Source organism: Rhinoderma darwinii, chromosome 4, assembly GCF_050947455.1.
Source record: "Rhinoderma darwinii isolate aRhiDar2 chromosome 4, aRhiDar2.hap1, whole genome shotgun sequence".
Classification (NCBI taxonomy): Eukaryota; Metazoa; Chordata; class Amphibia; order Anura; family Rhinodermatidae; genus Rhinoderma; species Rhinoderma darwinii.
Genome location: NC_134690.1, coordinates 322983284 through 323008275, shown reverse-complemented (window position 1 = coordinate 323008275; position 24992 = coordinate 322983284). Strand labels below are relative to the sequence as shown.

Sequence of the window (24992 nt, the reverse complement as noted above, 5' to 3'; positions counted from 1 at the left end):
AACCTACAAAGAAATATGACTTAATTTAGTGTGTAAAGTAACAATGTTCTCATGCTTTTGATATCAAGTAAGAAGACAGACGGCTGCCAAAGACCTTCTGGAATCAGAGAGAAAATATGTCCTGAATCTGTCTCATATCCTTAAGATAAGGGCAACTTTACAAGGGTCTGACATCAAGAGGACCACTAAGGAGAGAAGGTATTGGAATTTCCTCTCGTTTTGAATGTAAAATATGATAATGATAGTATAAGATAAAGTCAGCACATGAAAGCAACTTACCAGCAGATGACTGTCAGCGCTGAATATTACGGAAGTAATTATCATATTAACTACTTAGTGATCATCAGTGATCATAACGACATATTGTGCGGAAATCAAATACGTCCCTTGACTCCATCAGTGGGCCAAACATTTGGCCAGGGCCAGGTCAAGGGGATGACATGCACACATCAGGCATGTAAAAAAAGAATATACACAGAAACATGTAAATACACACATACATCGAAACTTTTGGAGTTCTCAGTGCCCCCATAACAGAGGAGAAATAAAGAGTAGCTCTTCTGTTTTTTTATGGTTAGACAGAGCACTTAGGAGCATACAGGAGCACTTATAACTGATCATTATCATGACACAGGTAGCAACACCATATGAATTTGCCTTCCCCTGGAGTCTAGGGGCTGCACAAGAGAGCCCACACCGATCTGCCCAGGTTGCCAGTTTGGCATCATTAACATCACAGGCAACACTTATTTTGTTATTGTAGATTAGCGGTGAAAACACAAATGGCATCGCTTATTCAGATCAGCATTACTTTTTAGTTTTTAGCTTTTAGAAAAATTATTATTTAAACAAATATTTTACAAAGCCAATTCATCTGTCTTGGTAAAACATTCTCTGGGCAACAACTTGATAATTTTGACATCGTGTATATGCTGCGCGTCAAACCAAACATTAGCAGATTTTTTAAAAAAATAAGTAAATATGTAAATAATAAGTAAAATATGTGTAACTTTTTTCCTTTTTTTATTATTTCATAATAAAGAATTTTGTAAGGGGAAAAAGTGGGTTTTTAATTTTTTTTACTTTAGATTCTTATTTATTATAAACTTTTCTTAAAATTTTTAAACTTTTTTTATTAGTCCCACTAGGGAACCTTACATTGTGATCACCCGATCGCTTTTGTAATACACTGCAATACTTCCGTTTGGCAGTGTATTACTGCCTGTCCATGTAAAACGGACAGGCATCTGCTAGGCCATGCCTCTGGCACCAGAGAAAAAGACTGGACCAAAAAAACCAACACCTGGCTGATCCCTATACTATGAATAGATAAGTCAAAATTGCAGCCTCTTGGAAACCATAGTTCTTATTATGTCTGGTAGAAAGCAAAGACAGCATATCGCAGTAAGAACATCATAGCAAATGTCATACATGATGGTGATAGGGTAATGGCGCGGAGATACTATGCTGCTTCAGGACCTGCACAACTTGCCATATTTTTAAAGGAACCATGTATTCTGTATTGTACCAAAAATTGTTTCGTTCATAAGCTATAGCCCTATTGGGTTAGGCCCCCTGCACATGACCGTAGCTGTAATCAAGCGTGGACAGTCACTCACATTTGCAGTCCGTGCTCCCATTGTAAAATAAAAAAAATAGGAAATGTCCTATTTTTTGCGGATGCTTTCTACGGCCCAGTAGGGCCCCACCGTCCATGAGCTGAGATGAGCTTCTCGCCTCAGGCGCTGGCCTGCTGCCTCTCTGAGGGGGGCAGCACCACTGAAACCAGCCGCCGCCACCCCCTCCTGCACTCTAATTGTACCTGTGTCTATAAGACGCAGGTACAATTACATGCATAAGCGCTGAATGGCGGGACACGTTCCATGCCCCGCCATTCAGCTCCTTTCAAAAACGCAAGCAGCGCGATGACGTCGCGCCGCTTGCATCGTTGAAAGGCTATAATTGGCAGGGCAGAATGACTTGTCCTGTCATTCAACGCCTTTTAACGACGCAAGCAGCACGATGACATCATCATGCCGCTTGCATCGTTCAGCCCCAGCAGACCTGCTCAGGAGAGAGCAAGCCTGCATTGCAAGAGGATGACGCGGGAATGGGATCAGGTGAGTATGTAAAGTTTTCTCTTAAAAATGTGAGTGGCATTATCTCCCGGGGGGGCTATATGTGAGGCACAATCTACAGGGCGGCTATGTGGGGCACTATCTAACGGGGGCTTTAAATGGGGCACTATCTACTGGGGGGCTATATGTAGGGCACTATCTACAGTTGGAACTATATGTGGGGCACTATCTACAGGGGGGCTATATGTGGGGTACTATCTACAGAGAGGGGCTATATGTGGGGCACTATCTAAAGGGGCTACTACCTACAGGGGGATCTATGGGGGCCACAATCTACAGAGGGATCTATGGGGGCACTATCTACAGAGGGCTCTATGGGAGCACTATCTACAGGGACTATATGGGACACTATATGCTAATTATTCATTAAAGGGTCATGAGGCGGTGCCGTTACCCTGAAGAGTCACATAGTCCTGCCTCCAACCCACCTAATATTACAAGTTAATGGTACTTGATTACTGTAGATGGGTCTTTGATTCTGATATTTATTCTAATTGCCATATTGGAGTCGAGAAGGATGAGGTAAATTGGTTTCTGCCTCATGTTTATTTTTTTGCCTTCCTCTGGAACAACATTGCAGGAGAATAGGCTGAACTAGGTGGAAATGTGATCCCTGGAATGGGGGAGGGGGCTCCCATAACAGGGAAGAACTCTGTATCCTGTTTCAGACAGAGCAGTTGGGGAAAGTTTATGCTACAGCCTGTTGCCTTTCAGCCAGAATCCGGTCTGATCTGAAGTTTGTAAGAAGAAAGGAGGAAAATGTATAATACTCTGCGACACATATAGAAGATTTTATATTTTATATCTATGTATATATATATATATATATATATATATATATATATATATATATAGCGCATGCAAGATATATATATATATATATATATTATATATATATATATATATATATATATATATACACACAGTGCATTCGGAAAGTCTTCAGACCCTTTCAATTTTTTCATATTATGTTATTAAGTTGAGGCCTTGTGCTAAAATAAAAAAATATTAGATTTTTCCCCCATCATTCTGCACTCATTACCCCTTAATAACAAAGTGAAAATGTTAGAATGTTAGTAATCTTTGCTAATTTATTGAAAAGGAAAAACTAAAATATTACATTGACATAAGCATTCAGACCCTTTACTCAATACTTAGTGGAAGCACCTTTGGCAGTGATAACAGACTCCAGTCTTTTTGGGTATGATACCACAAGGCTTGCACACCTGGATTTGGGTATTTTCTGCCATTCTTTTTTGCAGATCCTCTCAAGCTCTGTCAGGTTGGATGGGGCAGCCATTTTCAGATCTCTACAGAGATGTTCGATTGGATTTGAGTCAGGACTCTGGCTGGGCCACTCAAGGACATTCACAGAGTTGTCCCTAAGCCACTCCTGTGTTGTCTTGGCTGTGTGCTTAGGGTCATTGTCTTGTTGGAAGGTGAACCTTTAGCCCAGTTTGGAGGTCCGGAGCACCCTGGATCAGGTTTTCATTAAGAATATCTCTGTACTTTGCTCCATTAATCCTTCCGTTAACCCTGACCAGTCTCCCTATCCCAGCCACTGAAAATCACCCCTACAGCATGATGCTGCCAACACCATGTTTCACTGTAGGGATGGTATTGGGCAGATGACGAGCAGTGCCTGGTTTCCTCCAGACATGGCGCTTAGAATTGAGGCCAAAAAGGTAAATCTTGGTTTCATCAGATCACAGAATCTTGTTTTTCACAGTCTGAGAGTCCTTTAGGTGTTTTTTTTTTTTGCAAACTTTTACTGAGGAAAGGCTTCTTTCTGGCCACTCTGCCATAAAGCCCAGATTGGTGGAGTGCTGCAGTGATGGTTGACCTTCTGGAAGTTTCTCCCATCTGTACACAGGATCTTTGTAGCTCAGCCAGAGTGACCAATGGGCTCTTCATCACCTCTCTTACCAAGGCCCTTCTCCCACGATTACTTAGTTTGGTGGGGCAGCAGATCTAGGAAGACTCATGGTTGTTCCAAACTTCTTCCATTCAAGAATTATGGAGGCCACTGTGCTCTTGGGAATTTTCAGCTAATGATCCCCGGCGGGCACCGCATGTATATTGCCACATACCCTGAAAACTTGAATATAACAAAACAACACACATATGGGTATGTAAATGGCAAACAGAGTAAATAGTCACTACAAAATTGCACAAAAATAAGTTTATTTAGAAATTAGCACACTACATAGACATGTTTAAAATCATTTAAAACAGCATCTCACGCTGGACAAAAATACAGAGGGGGAGGCCACCTTGATAAGCAGTAAAATAGAAAATACCCCAAAACCACCTAAATCCCTCAGCTTGTATAGCTAAAAAGACATAAGAAATATTGCATCAAACCGTAAGCATGGTGACGACATGGATATCAAATAGCCAAAAAGGATGGGATGAAGGGGACTGATTGCCCCACGCGTATCGCCACAAATGTGGCTCTCTCAGGGGTGATTGCTTGTGATTAGAGCACCTTATTTTTATAAGAGCAGCATATTAACGACGATTACATTTAGGTGTGTGCATAAACAGGCACTCTTACCTCCCTCTCTCCTCCCAATAAGCACCACGTTAACTCCGCCATCAGCACCCACATGAGCGCAAGGCGAAAGCGCCAGAGCGGACGACGTGACCACACCCGTTGGCTACCCGCGCTTGCCCAGCACGCAGGGATGTAGACACCGAGATTGTTGCCTGCCCACACGCAGTGTGCATTTGTCAGGGCCTCACACGTCATAGCATGACGAGGTTCGCCGCGCATGCGTAATGTGACAGGAGCAAAGTACACCAGCAACAGGCATCACACAATATGCATATAATATGACGAGATATGTTAACAGATAGATGTCTATCAGCTTTTTCCGGAAATAAATTTATCGGTGTATGGACTCAATAGAAAGTCTATGAGCCTTTACTCCGATACATCGGCTTTCTGGAAAAAGCCGAACAGACACGAAGCGGCTGAGCAATCACATGAGTGCTTCAGCTGCTTAGTTCTAGCGATTGGTGGGGTTCTCAGTGCTCGGACCCCGACCAATCCAAACTTCTGACATGTCACTATGACAAGTCAGAAGTTTGTCAAACATTTAGCTACACTTTAAAGTTATATATATGACAGTTATTATAGCACACAACCCAAATGATCATGCTGAATACCTATAGCAACTACATAACTATGTAGATAATGAGTCTTGCAATATGAAACCATATTTAATGTAGCCTATGCTAGACACTATTACCTGTTGGTACCAAATGTGTATTACCCTCTCACCTTTTAATTTTAGATTATCATTGTCATCCTGCCTATATATTCTTCACAATTCTTTTACAGATGCTGGGTTGTAATCCCCAATATAATAGACATCACATGCAGAATGAATATCACAACCCAACAAAAAAAATAAATTAAGAGGATGTATATTTCTCATATATGAAAGATAAAATAAGCTATCACCCAACTTTGTCAGGACACTATCTCGTCATAAGGACATAAATAAATCTATTTTCATGAGATGTCCACCAGACACATCCCAAACTAGAAGCACACCAGGTAGGAGAGAGGGAGGAGGCCCATCATGGACCAGAGGGGCTCTCAATGTTAAAAAATACACATATGTACAAATACGTCATCAGTATAAATTGGAATTACATATTCATGAATAGTTGCTTCTTGCTTGTCTGAGTCGAAAATCTCATATATATTGATGGATAATATTAATCAGTAATATTAATGCATACGTTTTGCCTAGAAGATAAGGTATAAGATGTCAATTATTTTTATATCCATATAAATACTTCATGACATACTTGGGACATGTACTGTATAATTAAAAAATGAAAAATTTGAAAAATAATAAGAGAGAAGAAGTGTCAATTAAAAAAATGAAGAATAAACTGAAAATAAAAAAACTATCTGGCAGTGTGCTTGTCACGGTCTGTGGTTATGTGGACCCACTAGGCATCACCGCCGTAGCGGGGAGGCAGATGGCCAAACAACAGAACACCCAATCAATACAAGTCCTGTACAAGGGTACCTGAATAGTCCAAATAGCAGCAGAGGTTTTAGCACGGATGGAGGTGGGTGCAGCAGGTTGCACCAGAAGTGGCGGATGACAGCAGGTGCAGCAAGTTGTGCCAGACGTGGCGGATGACAGCAGGTGTAGTAGGATGCGCCAGATGTGGCGGACGACAACAGGAGCAGCAGGACACGACCCCAATCACTAACAGGCTCAGGAACAATAACAAAGCACGGGATACGGGATACAGGTAGCAGGGCACGGGAACACTGGGAACAGTGTAAACACTAAGGGACCATTTGCAAAGACTAACATCGCTAAGGCAAGGGGTGAAGGGGCAGGGCCCTTCTTATAGTCCAGGGTGATCTGGGAGTAATTAGTCAATTCTTAACATGTGTGCACGCTAGCCCTTTAAGGCCGGGAATGAGCTCGTGCACACACCCTAGTGGTCACTGCAGGACAGGATGGCCACATGTGCTGACATCCTCGGGGAAGATGTCGGCAGGATGAAAGGGGTCTGCGGTCTGCAACCACAGCCGTTACAGTACCCGCCCTTACCCCCCTCTTCTTGGGTCCAGAGCGAGAGAGTAATCTCTTAATGAGGGCAGGGGCATTGAGGTTCTCTTCTGGCTCCCAGGACCTCTCCTCAGGACCAAACCCTCTCCAGTATACCAAATATAAAGTCCTTCTTCTTACCTTTTTGCAGTCCAGGATCTCGTTCACCTCAAACACATCAGATGAACCGGTGGGAGCAACTGCGGGACTGGGAGTCTTACTGTAGCGGTTCAGGACCACCGGTTTCAGGAGGGACACATGAAAGGAGTTGGGGATTCTGAGGGTAGGAGGCAGCCAAAGCTTATAGGAGACAGGGTTTATTTGTTGTAGTATCTCAAACGGTCCGAGGAACCTGGGAGGAAACTTGTATGAAGGCACCTTTAAACTAATATTCCGTGAGGACAGCCAGACTTTGGTACCTGGAAGATATCTCTCTTCTTTTTATATCCACCTTTCGCTTCATGTGATCGACTGCTAGCAGAATAGAGGACCGGGTATGTTGCCAGATTTGCAGAAAGTCCCCAAAGAGTCAGCAGCGGGTACCTGAGACAGAGGCGTAGCTAGGTTCTCCAGCACCCGGGGCAAAGATTCAGTTTGGCGCCCCCCAACCTCTTTCGACACCTCCTTTCCCCTCGCCATGTTTGTGTTGTCTACCAATCAATGACTTGTCATTTCTTTTCCACATTTTTTTTAATGTAATTTGAGCATAAAAACAATTGTACATTTTACAAGCAATATAGTTCTATACACGACACCAGAACCAAGCTCATTACATATATGCAGCACCAGAACAAAGCTCGTTACATATATACAGCACCAGAACAAAGCTCAGTACGCATATACAGCGCCAAAACAAAGCTCAGTACATATATACAACACCAGAACAAAGCTCATTACATATATACAGTGCCAGAACAAAGCTCATTATATATATACACAGCACCAGAACAAAGCTCAGTATATGAATACAACATCAGAACAAAGCTCAGTACAAATACATTTCAGTACAGAGATCATTTTCAAAGTCAGGTTAGCAGCTTCCAGTATGACCTGAATAATGGTAATCATATACTGGAAGTTGCTTACACCCCCAAAAAAAAATAGTACCCTCCACCATCTGTAAAGATCATACAGTAATAATTAGGCTTCGTAGTCACCTGCGTCGGAGTTCCGTTCATGGGTTCCGTCCAACCTTTCCATCAGGGGAACCCACGAACGGAAACCAAACGGAAACCATAGCTTTCCGTTACCATTTCAATGGTAACACTTCCGTTGCTAATGGTTTCTGTTTGTCTTAGTTTCATAAGGTTTCTGTTTTATTGGCGGTATCAATAGAGTAGTCGACTGTATCCACCTGTAATCTATCACATCTAACTTAGATATGATGTATTACAGGTGGATCCAGCGTGTCAGAGACACACAGGACCCGCTGACACTGAACCCAACAGTCCCACAGACCTGACAAGTTCAGTATTCAGCATAAGATACAGCTGCTCTGTATACAGGATACAGAGCAGCTGTATCTCAAAAAGTAAAAAGATTTTTTTTTTTTAACTCGTTTTATTGAAAATAAACTGTCAGAGTAAATTCATCACATACATCAGGATAACAGTATACAATCATCAGTACATATATCAGAAGAATCGATACACATAGACAAGTGTACTCGCAGGTACACACTGAGCCGGACCGTGGTACGCAGACCACGTATGCATAGTACAAATGGATCATAACAATATAATGAAACGTTTATTCTAATACCAGAAATACGTGCCTACATTCCAATAGCCTTCAGTTAAGCACCAATCATCCCGTACGGCCAGGAAAAGGAACACATGGATGTGCGCCATCCACCCGAGTCCCTTACCCACTTCCACCCCCAGCATGAGTCAGAGCAGCAGATAACCCTTGGACTGTACAGTGAGTGAGATTCGATGAGCACCAGCCACCCCAGATCAGATCACATTTAGCCGGCTTCCCCCGGTGTTTATACACTACTTTTTCAAAGGGAAGTATGTCATTGATCAATTTACGCCACTGCGCCACTGTTGGTGCCCTATCCGCCATCCACCTTATGGCCACCGCCTTCCTTGCCATAAAGAGTGATTCCCTAAGAAAGGTCCTCTCATATATCGACCACTGCTCCTCTGAAAGCAGTCCCAACAAACACACCTCCGGCCTGCGATGTATCATCTTCCCCATCACTGCCGTCAATAATGCGACCACCTACTCCCAAAAGCTAAGGATCCAATGACATTCCCACATCAAATGAATAAAATCCACACTATCCTCCCCACACCTATGACATTGTGAGGATGCCATCCGTCCCATACGGCATAATCTTATGGGCGTTAAATAACATTGGTGGATGATAAACAGTTGCACCAGTTTATTATTAGCAGCGGGTGAAACCAGCAAGTTCTCGCCACCTATCCTCAGCCGCTAGGGGCTCCAGTCGCAATTTAGCATCTAGTAGAAAGGAATACATTTGGGACACGACTCCACGCATAAACGGAGTGCCCAACCTCACCACCAAGTCATAGCTAGAGATGTTTGTGGAGTTCAGTGGGAATTGTGCTAGTAGAGCATGGTGAAGCTGCATACAGTATAACTCATCCCCCGGTGGTATATTAAAAGCCGCCCCAATCTCACTCACCGCCATGACAGAACCGTCCCCCGTTAGCAGTTGTGATAGGGTATTTACATCTCTAGAGGACCAATAATTCTTCCCAAATAGCCCATGTAGATGAGAAAAACTCGGATTATCCCACAGCGGCTCTCCGCCACCACCCCAACAAATCCCAGTAGATCTCTAACCTGTTGTCATAGTCGTCTGGCCAACTTATGCAAGGGTAACAGAGAGCGATGTCTAAAATCATGCGGTTCCAATACCGGCCACAGGCTTTTCAAGCCCAGGACCCGAGCCAGATGACACTCAGCATTAGTCGTTAGGGGGGAGGAGACCCAAGATATCAAATACCTGAGCTGACCCGCCAGATAATATAAAAAAACAACATCTGGTAACGCAGCCCCCGCCTCATCTTTAGGTCTCTGAAGAGTAGAAAGCTTGAGTTTAGATCTCCCCCCCATACAAACGGCGCGAATAGCGAGTTTATTATTTTGAGGAAGCGTTTAGGCACCAATACATCCATATGTTCCAGCACATACAAAAGCTTTGGCAAGACAATCATCTTTAGTATATTAACGCGACCTGCCACCGACAGAGGCAGGCTTTTCCACACCTGTAGTTTATCCCTTAGGTAAGTCACAAGAGGTGCTACATTTAACCCATACGATCGAGAGCTATCCCTAGCAATATTAATCCCCAGGTATTTGAATTCTGGATTAACTTGTAAACCACAGAACTGAGTGCCCCAACCACAGTCATCCTGCCTCAAAGACATCAGATACTATTTGGACCAATTAATCAGCAACCCAGAATACCTGCCAAAGTCATTAATAAGGGAAATGGCCCTAGGAAGAGTGGCATTGGGGTTAGCCATAAACAGCGCCATGTCATCCGCATATAACCCTATGCGGTCCTCTTTGGGCCCTATTCTAATTCCCATATATGCGTGATCGCGCCTGATATTAATAGCCAGTGGTTCAATGGCCAATGCGAAGAGAAGTGGCGAAAGTGGACACCCCTGTCTCGTGCCCCTATGGAAGCCAAAGGAAGGGGACAGGACCCCATTCACCAGCACCTGCACCCGTGGAGATTTATACATCAAGGAGACCCATTTAATGAATCCATCCCCAAACCCAAATCGTCGCAGCACTGCCAGCAAATAAGGCCATTCAACCGAGTCAAAAGCCTTGGCCGCGTCCAGAGACGCCAAAGCCCAGTCCTGCTGTTCCCCCCAACCAATCTGTGCCACTACCTGCACCCGTCTTATATTCTCCGAGGTGGACTTGCCCGGTATAAAGCCACACTGATCTGGATGGATAATCTCCTTTATCACAGTACATAGTCGATTAGCCAGCATCTTGGTCAGGATTTTGTAATCAACTGTCAGCAGTGAAATCGGTCTATATGAACTACATTCATCAGGGTTTTTACCTGCTTTTAACAACACAACTATGGTGGCATCACACATGGAATCCGGAAGAGCAGAGCTCCCATAGCTATGTACAAACAGGGCCAACAATTGGGGGGCCAGCAGCTCCCCATATTGTAAATATACCTCAAGGGGAATACCATCCGGCCCTGAAGCCTCCCCTTAGACATAGATGCCATCCCCTCCAAAATTTCTTCCACAGTAAAAGGAGCATCTAGCATTGCCACCTGCTCAGCTGTCAAAGTAGGAAACGCTATTCCATCCAAATACAGCTCCAACTCATCCAGCGCATAATCAACCTGCGAAGAATACAGCTGATCATAAAAGTGTGTGAATTGCGTGAGAATATCCCCCGGGGAGGTGCAGAGTCTATCGCCTGGCCCCGCTATACACATCACCGGAGGGGATCTAGAACTGTTCCTGACCACATGAGCAAGAATTTTACCCGATTGATTGCCGAATTCAAAATGAGACTGTTTACTAAAAAATAGACTACGAGAAGCCTTATCCCTCAAGACCTGCAAGTACTGTCTACCCAATTCCAGCCATGCATTCCGGTTCGCCGGTGAGGGATCCAGGACGAACACCCTTTCCGCCTGTGTACATCTACATGCTAAATCCTCCTCCTGAAGGGCTGAAGCGCGTTTAACATATGATATGGAAGATCGGAGACATCCCCTCAAATAGGCCTTGAGGGTGTCCCACACCAGCGAGCGGTTCTCTGTCTGAGCATGCGCCTCTATAAAAATTGCCAACTGATCCGGTATGCGATCATTTTGCTGAATGAGCTGCAGCGAAAAGGGATGAATCGTACCCATTCCCCGTCTACCTGTCTGTGGCTTTTGCAATGTCAGCAATATTGGGCTATGATCCAAGATCCCCCTCGGTAAATGAGCTACAGAGTCTACCTCCTGGAAAAAAGCAGGTGAGCCAAAGATATAGTCAATTCTGGACAGCGCATTATATTATGGGGTGTGACACGTATACTCTCTAATCCCCTTGTGAGTCGCTCTCCACAAATCAATCCAGCCCATCTCTTGCACAAGAAGACCTAGCTGAGATAAGCCTCCAGGTCCTCTACCCCTGTTTCCCTGAAAGCGGTCTATGCCAGGATCCATAACCAAGTTAAAATCCCACATCATGACCACCTGGGAGCCCGGATAGGAAGACACAAATCGCACGGCCTCCTGAAGTATTGCCAAGGAGGCGGGTGGAGGATTGTACACCCCCTAGATCACATAGGGACATTCATCAATAACCGCATGTAGAAAAATGTACCGCCCATCAGGATCCATGTTGGAGTGTAACAATTTCCATCGGAGCTCAACATGTACCAAGATAGTCACCCCCCTAGAGTATGACGTGTGGGAAGCATGTCCCACCCATTGTACCCAGGGCTTACTCAAACTCCTCATAGTATCAGGTGTCATGTGTGTTTCTTGTAGACACGTCAAATGAGGTCGCTGTTGCCGAACAGCAGTGAATATCATATGCCGCTTTCCAGGAGAGCCCATTCCCCGGACATTCCAGGACATTAACCGTAATCCCTCTATTTCATACTGTCAACACATATTGGATAGCCATATTCCAGAGCCCTACCCACAAACCCCGGATTATCAACCATCCCGAACCCGCATACGGTTCCCACTATGTCCCATGTGTGTACAATATATATGAATATTTCTGCAGCATTGTGAGTTGACTCAAACTTTCAGAACAAAACTAGAAACATACATTGCTCAACAGGAGCAAACTTTAGTAGCCAATAATCTAGGGGGTAGTTTCTACGGCTAGCGTATTTCTGCGGCACTCACACTCAGTATATTTAAGTGTGGCATCTCCCCTCCCGGCCAGCACCCCTTCCACACGATAGGATAGAGACATATTAAAACCTGACTTGCATTGAATACCCAGCATACTTCATATTCAGTACACTTAAGTACGAGATTAAGGGGAATAAACATCCCAAAACGTACCATAGACCTTATGCCCCACATGGCGGCATGCAAACAACAAGTTACAGCGGCGTAACATTATCACAAAAGGATATATTTAACAGGAGACATCGTCAGTTCGAACAATATGGGGTATCCATGAGTTCCATAGAACGGCAATAATCACCCAGCCTGCATATCCAAGTCGATCAGTGACGAGGAGAGCGCCTGTGCTTTTTCGTAAGCCATTCATCCGCCTCTGCTGGATCTGTAAAGAATATGGCACGATCTTCATCCACAACCCGCAATCTAGCTGGATAGGCCATCGAGTACAGAATATGCAAGTCCCTAAGTCGGCGCTTGATAGGAACATATGACGCCCTCTGACGCTGCAAATCAGGAGAAAAATCCGGATAGATGGACACCGAAGCATTTTCAAAGCGTATTCCTCCGGCCTTCCGAGCTTCCAGCAGAACCGTGTCCCGGTCTTTACAATTTAACATCCGAGCAAGCAGAGGTCTTGGGGGAGAACCCGGAACGGGTTGCCGCACTGGGACCCTGTGTGCCCTCTCCACCACGTACGCCAACGAGAAGGAGGCAGCTGGAAAGGTATCCCGGAGCCATTTTTCCACGAATTCCCCAGGCCTCTGCCCCTCCGCCCTCGCCGGCAATCCCACAATGCGGAGATTATTGCGGCGCTATCTGTTCTCTAAATCGTCGGCTTTCTGGCGCCTTAAATCAACTTTACGGTGCAGATCCTGGATAGCCGCAGGCATGCTTGCAGTGAGATCCTCCAAGGCTGAAATCCTGCCCTCTGCCTCCGTGACTCTCTCCCGCACATTTTGCAGATCCTGCCTCAGTAGGCCCACATCCACTCTCACCTCATCAATCTTGGCAGTTAGCGACGTGCGCGTCTCCAGAATGGCTGTCAGCAGCTTATCCGAGGCCTCCTGAAGTGTGATCCCCGCATCCTGCACCGAGGGAGCAGGTGTTGAAGTCCCAGCCACAGCCGCAGCAGACGCCTGCGCCGCAGAGCTCCAGCCGGCGCCATCTTGGATCACCACGTGGGCATATGATTTCAACTTTTCAGCCGCGTCCATCGCTTTAGGCGGACTCATTTTTTTCCTGGAAGATGTCCTTCCCTTCCGACGCAGCAGGTAAGGAATTTTGGCTGTTTTCAGTGATTACAGCACCGTCAGGAGGATTTTAGACAGGATGCTGGCCCGGAGCTACCGCCACACACGTCCTCTCACATCTGCCGCTGGCCACGCCCCAGTAAAAAGATTTTTAATAAAAACTAATTATAAAGTTGCACAAAACACACTGACTGACATTTAAAAAAAAATCCCTTTCAAAGGTGTACATAACCTTAATGCAAACAATCAGATCATAACAACCATTGTCCAGTAAAACTCGCAGCACATGCAGTTTTACCAAAAGTTGGAGCAGTTTTTAAATGATTGTTAATGTCTGCAAAAAACTCCATGGACATTAACAATCATTTGAAAACTGCGCTAACTCGTGGGAATGCAGCATGTTGACGTGGTTTGCAGCTGTATCGTTGGAAGGGTATGTTTGTTCACACGCAGTATTTTCAGACGTAATTCGGGCGTTTTATGCCTCGAATTACGCGTGGAAAAAATGCCCCTAATACGCCTATAAACATCTGCCCATTGCTTTCAATGGGAATTACGATGTTCTGTTCCCACGAGCCTTTATTTTACGGCGCGTAAAATGACGGCTCGTCAAAAGAAGTGCAGGACACTTCTTGGGACGTTTTTGGAGGCGTTTTTCATTGACTCCATTGAAAAATAGATCCAAAAACGCAGCGAAAAGCACAAGTTGTTAAAAAAAAATCTGAAAATCAGGAGCTGTTTTTGCCTGAAAATAACTCCTTATTTTCAGAAGTTTTTGCTCACTGCATGTACACACAGAGCAGATACGCTGTGTAAAAGCACTGCCCTGTGGTGCAGTTTCTCGGCCAGGAAAACTGAGCAGAGAAAAAAAATGGATACTTACCATGGCGACGCTTCCCTCCTATATCCTGCAGCCCTGGGATGATGTTTCATCCCATGTGACCGCTGCATCCTGCGATTGACTGCAGCGGTCACATGGGATGAAACATCATCCCAGGAGGACGGCCCTGAAAAAGAAACAGTATTCTAGGTAAGTATAAGATTAAAATTTTTCCTGAGTTGCGATTTTTGCAGCGGAATCGCTGCATTTCCACCGCAAAAAAACACAACATCTGCTATTTTGTTGCGAATTTTACCTCCCCATTGAATTAAATGGGAAAAATATCATCGAGATAGACTACAACACAGACATAGAGGAGATGTCTGAAGATATCAGTGACAAATTCCTGGAAGACCGTGGGAGCGTTACACAGACCGAAGGGCATCACAAGGTATTCGTAGTGCCCATCTCGGGTGTTGAATGCCGTCTTCCACTCGTCACCTTGACGGATTCGGATAAAAATGTAAGTCCCACGCAAGTCTTGTTTCGAAAAAATCCTGGCTCCTCGTATACAGTCAAACAGTTCGGATATTAGTGGCAAAGGGTATTTGTTCTTGACCGTGATCTGGTTGAGACCACGTTAGTCAATGCAGGATCGAAGAAAAACCCGGCCCCGGCCGGGGAGGAAGACTTTCAGATGAAACTCCTCTCCATATTCTCCTTGATATAGGACAACATTGATTGAGTCTCTGGCACAGAGAGAGGATATACCCGTCCACAGGGAAGAGAAGCATTTGGGACGATTTCAATCGGACAGTCGTAAGATCGGTGTGGAGGAAGCATCTCAGCCTCCTTTTTGCTAAAGACGTCTGCAAATCGAGAAAAATTAGTAGGCAATCCCGCTAATGACTGAGGCAGAGAAGGCTAGACAGGATGGAACTGTAACAGGCAACAGTGGGGGCATTTGGGGCCCATTGGAGAACCTCTCCGGAACTCCAATCCAGGACAGAAGCATGCAGCCGGAGCCAAGGCAGGCCAAGTAGAACCGGATTGATGGCTTTAGGCAAGACTAGGAAGGTAATCAGTTCAGTTTGAAGGACTACAACTTGGAGCTTCAGTTGCTTGGTCTCAGACACGATTGCATCGGGCAGAGTAAGTCCATTCACCGGGGCAACAACCAAAGACGTCTCCAGAGGAACAATGGGCAACTGGAGATGGTCCACTAGGTCTTGTTGGATGAAGTTTGCCTCGGATCCGGAGTCCAGATAGGCAGAAACCCGGTGCATCCTCTTGGTCACAGGGACGGTCAGTTTGGAAGATAACTTTTTATTTAGTGCCGTTCCGCCTCTTGTCTCTCCAACCAATCCTAGGCACCGGGCTCTCTTTGGCTTCTAGGGACACAAACACACAACATGGCCTCCGAGGCCACAATACAGACAAAGTCCTGAAGTGCATCTGCGTTGATTCTCCAGGGTAGACAATTTGGCCCGGTCCACCTGCATAAGCTCCTCTGGTGGGACAACTGAAGAGGACAGTAGGGATTGCTGGAAAGTAGAAGCCAGCCTAGGAAATCCTCTCTCCCGGTGAATTTCTTGGGAACGCTCCCGGATCCTCATGTCAACCCGGGTGGCTAGTAGAATGAGATTGTCCAGGGTAGGTGGCAGATGACGAGCGGCAAGCTCGTCTTTAATTCCAAGAACAGTCCCTGCCAGAATGTAGCCACCAAGGCCTTGTTGTTCCAGGTTAGTTCTGCAGCAGGGTGCAGAACTGAATGGCATACTCGCCCACAGAGATGTCTCCCTGGTGTAGGGTCAGCAGGGATGCAACAGAAGAAGAAACTCTCCCAGGTTCTTCAACTATAGAACGGAAAGTCCGTAAAAAATACTGCAAGTCACGAGTCTCTGCTCCCTGATGTTCCCAAGGGGGATTTGCTCATGCCAGGGCTTTGCCAGTAAGGAGAGAGATTATGAAGGCGATCCTTGCGTCATCAGAGTGGAAGGCCTTGGCATGTAGTCTGAAGTGGATCTGGCACTGGTTCCGGAATCCCCTGCAGGACCTCGTGTCTCCATCATAGCGAGAAGGTAGCATCAGGAAGCATCGGGGGTCGGAACTGGTGGCAGGAGGAACAGCAGAAATTGGTGCGGTGACGACTGTGGCTTGTGCAACCAGCCGATGTGCAATAGCGTTCACCGACAGAAGGAGTTGGTCTTGCCGTGACTGAAGGTCTTGCATCTCTGCCAGCATCTCTGCCAGCAGGGCTTGTGTCGTCGTCAAGGTCTCGGGTTGACCAGCGGGGTCTATGAGTGCACTGTCACAGTCTGTGGTTATGTGGACCCACTAGGCCGCACTGCCGTAGCAGGGAGGCAGCTGGCCAAACAGAGCACCCAATCAATACATAATCCTGCACAAGGGTACCTGAATAGTCCAGACGGTTGCAGAGGCTTTAGCACGGATGGAGGTGGTGCAGCAGGTTGCACCAGACGTGGTGGATGACAGCAAGTGCAGCAGGTTGCACCAGATGTGGCGGATCATAGCAGGTGCAGCAGATTGCGCCAGACGTGGCGGATGACAACAGGAGCAGCAGGACACGACTCCAATCGGTAACAGGTTCAGGAACAATAACACAGCACGGGATACGGGTAGCAGGGCACGGAAACACTGGGAACAGGGTAAACACTAAGGGACCATTTGCAAAGACTAACATGGGAATACTAACAACGCTTTTGGACAGGAGCAAGTAAGCGCATAAATGCCATTTTTGCTACGACAGTTGATGTAAGATTTTATTTGATATTGTCTATGGTCAATGGGATCTGTGAATACGTCAGTGGGGTTTACAAATTGGCAAATGTGGCAATCACCACAGGCTTATGAGCCTTTAAACTTAACCCCTCTCCCCAATTGTGTCTTAGGTCTTGAAAAATTACTTTTCGTGACACGATTCATTAAATTGCGATCCCTCCTATCTGTCAATAGGGGTCTTTCGGTGATATGTGGGGATAATTTAGGTTCACATAATAGGATAGTCCAGTTTTTATTTAGAATTTTTTCCCCCTCTTTCCATTGACTATTATACGTGGTAATGACCCTGAGTTTGTTTTCCTGAGTACAGTATTTTGGTTTGAATATCTCAACTTTATTCTTGTTGGAATCTTTCTGATATGCCTTGGAAATGACCTTGTGGGGATATCCTCTTACCTTGAATCTATTGCTTAAGTCCTTTGCATGGTCCTTGAAGACTTGTTCTTTGCTACAGTTGCTTCTGATTCTGAGTACCTACGCCACTGGTATTCCATTTTTGAGATGTGGTGGATGAATGTTCTGGTAATGTAGGAGACTGTTGGTTGATGGTTTTTTTACGGTATTACGTAATCTTGATTTTAGTTCTATCTATCATGATCTTCAGGTCAAGAAACTCAATAACTTTACGTGATATTTGCACTGTCAGGTGTATGTTCAATGGATTTCTATTTAGCTCTTCTATATACAACTTGCATTCCTCTTCTGTACCTGTCCAAAAAACAAGAATGTCATCTATATATCTGTACCATTTGATAACATGTTGTTGGTACTGTGCTGATGGATACATGTGTGCCTCCTCCCACCAACCTAGGAAAAGGTTGGCATAGGAGGGTGCACACCGTGCACCCATTGCTGTGGCAGAGATTTGCCTATCGAACGTACTGTCAAACACAAAATAGTTGTGTCCCAGAACAAATTCCAAAAGATGAAATAAAAAAGCATCATGTCACCTGTTAAATGCAATCTGTTGATTTAAATAATATGTCAATGCTCGTAACCCAAAATGATGTTTAATACTGGTGTATAATGATTCCACATCTAGAGAGATAAGAAGGGTCCCCACAGGTACTTCCGGGCTATGCAATTGTTTGATTAAGTTCATGGAATCGCTAACATACGATGTAAGCTTAAGTACCATAGGTTGGAGAAAAAAGTTTATGTATGTACAAACTTTTTCACATAGACTACCTATGCCAGCCAAAATGTGCCTTCCTGGCGGGTTCTCCAATGATTTATGGACCTTGGGAACCAAATAAAAAGTGGGTATAATCGGCTTCCCAGTTTTGAGGTACTTACTCTCGTTTGCATTGATGATCGCATATTGCTGGGCTGTATCGATAAGTAGATCTAATTTCCTCTTGAAGGTGTCCGTGGGATCTGATGGTAAAACCTGATAAAAGGACGTGTTAGTTAGTTGTCATCTTGCTTCTTGAGTGTATTGTTAAACAGCACACAGTACAATGTTTCCACCTTTATCCGCCTCCTTGATGATAAGGGTGTCATTTTGGCTTAAAGAGGAGAGAGCCTGTCTTTCAGCTTTGGTCATATTATCCCTTTAATGTTTGTATGTTTTCATTTCTTTAATATCTCTAGTTACAGATTCAAAAAATATGTATCGATGGACACAATTTAAATGATGGTGTCTTTTGCGATGGAATTTTACAGGGAAATTTTTTCTTACCATTTATTTCTTCATTCTCATTTTCTCTAACTGCTTCCCGACTGCCGACAGTAAATTAACGCCGCCGCTTGCTGCTTGCCCGGAGGCCATACAACGGCCTCCGGGTCTGCCATGCACGGAAGACTATGAGGACCAGCTGGATGTGAACGCCATAGAAAAAAAGAATAAAAAACATTGTCAGAATTGATGGTTTTTGGTCACTTGCCAAAAAATGTAATAAAAAAAGTGATCACAAAAATCATATGTACCCCAAAATGGTACCAATGAATACTACAGATTGTCCCGCAACAAACAACTTATCAGTGCAACACTGGCCACATATCTGCGGATTATTATTTATTTATCCCATTATTATACCCTTCTATTATGCCCTGATGTACTCCGCACAGATTACATATGCCCCTACATTATAAACTGAAATACCAGTAAAACGCCAAACAGAACTACTACCAAGCAAAATCTGCACTCCAAAAGCCAAATGCTGCTCCCTCCCTTCTGAACCCTACAGCAAGCCCAAACAGCAGTTTACGTACACAGATATGGCATCGACATACCCGGGAGAACCCGGTTAAGATTTTATAACGTACTTGTCTTCAGTGGCACAAACTGGGCATACCATGTAGTGCACTAAAATGGCATATCAGTGGAAAACTGTAATTTTTGCTATCCACTGCGCATTAACCCCTTTGCGCACCATGACTTAATAGCATGCCGTAGTGTGGGGGGTGATGTATCGAGCGGGCTCACGCGTTGAGCCTGCGCCATACGCTGACAGGAACAGTGATCGCACTGTTACAGGAGCCTGTAAAAATTACAATATACTGCAATACATTATTATTGCAGTGTATTATACCAGCTATCTACTGATTGCTGGTTCAAGTCCCCTAGGGGGACTAATAAAATGAGTAAAAACAAAAGTAAGTAGTTATTATTAGTGAAAAAAATTAATTAAATATTTAAAGTCCCAAAAAAAACCTTTTCCAATTTTTTCTCTAAAGTAATGTAAAAAAATAAACAAAATTGGTATCTCTGTGTCTGCAGAAGTCTGAACTATTACAATATACCATTATTGAACTCGCACGGTGAACGCCGTGAAAAATAAAGAATTTCAAACTGCACAATCGCTGTTTTTTGGTAACCTTGGTTCTATCAAAAAATGTAATAAAAAGTGCTCAAAAAGTTGTATGTACAAAAGAATGGTACCAATAAAAACTACAGCTCGTCCCACAAAAAATAAGCCCTCACACCGCTCAATCAACCAAAAAATGTAAAAAAGTTATACCGCTCGGAATATGGTGAAACAAATAGTTTTTACTTTGTAAAAGTAGTAAAATATATATAAAAAAACAATATAAGTTTGGTATCACCGTACTAGTATTGAGTCGCAGAAAAAATGTAAGTTGTCATTTTTACTTCATGGTGAAAGCGGTAAAAACAATATCCAAAAAACAATCCAGGAATCACAGTTTTTTCCAATTTCAGCCTGCAAAGAATGTTATTTTCAGTTTCCCAATACATTAAATTGTACTTTAAATGGTGTCAATTGAAACTACAACTCCTCCCGCAAAGAATAACCCCCCACACCACTCTATTGACGAAAAAATAAAAAAGTTATGGCTCTTGGAAAGCGGGGGAAGGGGAAACGAAAAAGAAAAAGAAAAAAATGGATCAGTCCAGAAAGGGTTAATTAATTTCTAATGAAAAAACATTTATGACCTCGTGGGGTATAGCCATACTCGGGAGAAATTGCTTTACAAATGTTGGGGTGCTTTTTCCTCCTTTATTCTTTGTGAAAATGAAAAAAAAAATTTGGTGGAAATAATGTTGATATTCATTTTCACGACCTAATTCTATAAATTCTGCAAAAGACCTGGGGGGTCTAAATGCTCACTATACCCCTAGATAGATTTCTTAAGTGATGTCGTTTCCCAAATGGGGTCATTTTTGGGTGCTTTCCACTGTTTTTGCCTCTCAGAAGCTTTGCAAATTCTACATGGCACCCAAAAACCATTTCAGCTAAATTTGAGCTCCAAAAGCCAAACAGCGCTCCTTCCCTTCTAAGCCCCGCTGTGGGTCCAAACAGCAGTTTATTTCCACATATGGTGGATTTCCATAATTGGGAGAAATTGTTTTACAAATGTTGGGGGGCTTTTTCTCCTTTATTCCTTGTAAAAATTAAAAATGGTTAAATGTTTTCAGAAAAAAAAAGTAGATTTTTACCTTTACAGACTAATGCCAATGAATTCAGCAAAACAACTGTGGAGTCAAAATGCTAACTATACCCCTAGAAAAATTCCTTGAGGGGTGTAGTTTCCAAAATGGGGTCAGTTTTGGGGGGTTTCCACTGTTTTGGTCCCTCCAGTGCATTGCAAACGCGACATGGCACTGAAAACTATTCCAGCAAAATCAGAAATCCAAATGGTGCTCTTTCTCTTCTGAGCCCTGCTGTGTGTCCAAACAGCAATTTATTACCACATATGGGGTATTGCTGTAATCGGTACAAATGCTGGGGTGTTTTTTCTCCTTTATTCCTTGTAAAAATTAAACATTTCTACATTTTATCATATAAAAAGTAGATTTTCATCTTTACAGACTAATTCAAATAAATTTAGCAAAAACACTGTGGGTTCAAAATGCTAACTATACCCCTAGATAAATTCCTTGAGGGGTGTAGTTTCCAAAATGGTTTAACTTTTGGGGGGTCTTTACTGTTTTGGCACTACAAGACCTCTTCAAACCTGGCATAGTGCCTAAAATATATTCTAAAAAAAAAAAGGAGGCCCCAAACTCCACTAGGTGCTCCTTTCCTTCGGAGGCCTGTGTTTCAGTCCATTAGCACACTAGGGCCACATGTGGGATATTTCTAAAAACTGAAGAATCTTTTGGCAAGACAAAATGAAGTTTGTAAATTTCACCTCTACATTGCTTTAATTCCTGTGAAACGCCTAAAGGGTTAAATCACTTTCTGAATGCTGTTTTGAATACTGTGAGGGGTGCAGTTTTCAAAATGGGGTGATTTATGGGGGTTTGTAATATATAAGGCCCTCAAAGCCACTTCAGAACTGAACTGGTCCCTGAAAACATAGCCTTTTGAAATGTTCTTGAAAATGTGAGAAATTGCTGCTAAAGTTCTAAGCCTTTTAACGTCCTAGAGAAATAAAAGAATGTTCAAAAAAACGATGCAAATATAAAGTAGACATATGGGAATTGTAAACTAGTAAGTATTTTGTGTGGTATCACTATCGGTTTTACAAGCAGATACATTTCAATTTAGAAAAATGCTAATGTTTGCAAATTTTCTCTAAATCTTGGTGTTTTTCACAAATAAATATTGAATTTATCAACCAAGTTTTTTCACTAACATAAACTACAATATGTCACGTGAAAACAGTCTCAAAATCACTTGGATAGGTAAAAGCATTCCAAAGTTATTTCCACATAAAGTAACACATGTCAGATTTGAAAAAAATCGGCTTAGTTCTGAAGGCCAAAACAGGCTCAGTCCTAAAGGGGTTAAAAACTGATGACAACTAACTATTCCACAGTGCCTCTCTTGCCTCAATATCAAAAGCCATTTACTGTACCATATCCTGCTTACAACCAACACCCAAAAATATATTCAATGATGTTCCTGCGTGCCACACGCCAAAAAATTGCTGTACGACCGGCAATATAAACTAGCCAACTAATGATTCCCGGCGGGCACCGCATGTATATTGCCACATACCCTGAAAACTTGAATATAAGGCTGGGTTCACACGACCTATTTTCAGGCGTAAACGAGGCGTATTATGCCTCGATTTACGCCTGAAAATACGGCTCTAATACGTCGGCAAACATCTGCCCATTCATTTGAATGGGTTTGCCGACGTACTGTGCCGACGACCTGTAAAATGACTGCCTCGTCAAAGAAGTGCAGGACACTTCTTTGGACGTAATTTGAGCCGTTTTTCATTGAATTCAAAGAACAACAGCTCTAAATTACGGCCGTCAATGCGAGGACGAGCAATTACGTATGAAATTACGGAGCTATTTTTTCCTGAAAACAGCTCCGTAATTTCAAACGTAAATGCAGTTTACGTGTGCACATACCCTAACACACATATGGGTATGTAAATGGCAAACAGACTTAGGCCCCATTCACACGAGCGTGAATCACATCCATGTGCTTCGCATGGAAATCATGCGTAGCACACGGACCCATTGATTTCAATGGGGCCGTTCACACATGCGTGAGTTTTCACGCAGCGGACTCTCACTGCATGTCCTATATTGGTGCGTTTTCACTCATCTACGCACCCATTGAAGTCTATGGGTGCGTGAAAACCACGCACTGCACACAGATGCACATCCGTGTGCGGTGTGTGATTTGTGGATCAATTCAATTGAAAATAGAAAAAAAAGTGCTTTGCGAGTGTGTGAATAACGAATGCCACTCGAAAAGCACACTGATGCATAACGCAACACACACGGAACAGATTCACGTGTGTTTTTCACTCACGTGAATCTGATACGCTAGTGTGAATGGGGCCTAAATAGTCACTATAAAATTGCACAGAAATAAGAAATGAGCACACTACAAAGACATGTTTAAAATAATTTAAAACAGCACATAATGCTGGACAAAAATACAAAAGGGGGGAGGCCACCTTGACAAGCAGTCAAATAGAAAATACCCCCAAAACCACCTAATTTCCTCAGCGTGTATAGCTAAAAAGACATAAGAAATGTTGCATCAAACAGTAAGCATGGTGACGACATGGATATCAAATAGCCAAAAAGGATGGGATGAAGGGGCCTGATTGCCCCACGCGTATCGCCACAAATGTGGCTTCCTCAGGGGTGATTGCTTGTGAGGTAGACCACCATATTTATATAAGAACAGCATATTAACGACGATTACATTTAGGTGTGTGCATAAACAGGCACACTTACCTCCCAACGAGCACCACATTAGCTCCGCCATCAGCGCCCACCCGAGCGCAATGCGCACGTGCCGGAGCCGACGACGTGACCACGCCTGTCGGCAACCCGCGCATGCGCAGCACGCATGTGCCAGCGCCTCGGACATCATAGCATGACGAGGCTCCCCGCGCATGTGCAATGCGACAGGAATAAAGGATGCCAGCAACAGGCATCCCACAATATGCATATAATATGACGAGATATGTTATAGTGAATTTAATATGTATATTAAACATTTAAAGTGAAAACGTGCCATTATAAAAAAAATACGTGTGTCGTTTAACACTTTATGACTTCAAAATCTATGTATTAGACCACCAAAAAGAATACATAGTTGTTCAAAAGGTTTTCTAAATAAAAAACACTGCTGTCACCTACATTATAGCGCCAATCTCATTATGTAAGAGATAAGGCACTTATAATGTAGTGACAGAGCCTCTTTAAGACATTTTTGCAAATTTATTAAAAACTAAAAGCTCAGATTACGCATGGACATAAGTATTCAGACCCTTTGCAATGACACTTGCGCATTGCGCTCGGGTGGGCGCTGATGACGGAGCTAATGTGGTGCTCGTTGGGAGGAGGGAGGTAAGAGTGCCTGTTTATGCACACACCTAAATGTAATCGTCGTTAATATGCTGTTCTTATATAAATATGGTGGTCTACCTCACAAGCAATCACCCCTGAGGAAGCCACATTTGTGGCGATACGCGTGGGGCAATCAGGCCCCTTCATCCCATCCTTTTTTGGTATTTGATGTCCATGTCGTCACCATGCAACATTTATTATGTCTTTTAAGCTATACACGCTGAGGAAATTAGGTGGTTTTGGGGGTATTTTCTATTTGACTGCTTATCAAGGTGGCAACCCCC

General features: G+C 43.7%; 1 protein-coding gene across 1 annotated transcript in view; it reads left to right on the top strand.

Moving 5' to 3' along the window:
- The window catches only part of ARHGEF33 (Rho guanine nucleotide exchange factor 33), a 154169-nt gene that overhangs the window by 89406 nt on the left and 39771 nt on the right, over positions 1–24992 (top strand). The window contains exon 8 of the mRNA XM_075864428.1: positions 69–198. Coding sequence (XP_075720543.1) covers positions 69–198 — 130 coding nt within the window. The remainder of the gene's footprint in view (positions 1–68; positions 199–24992) is intronic.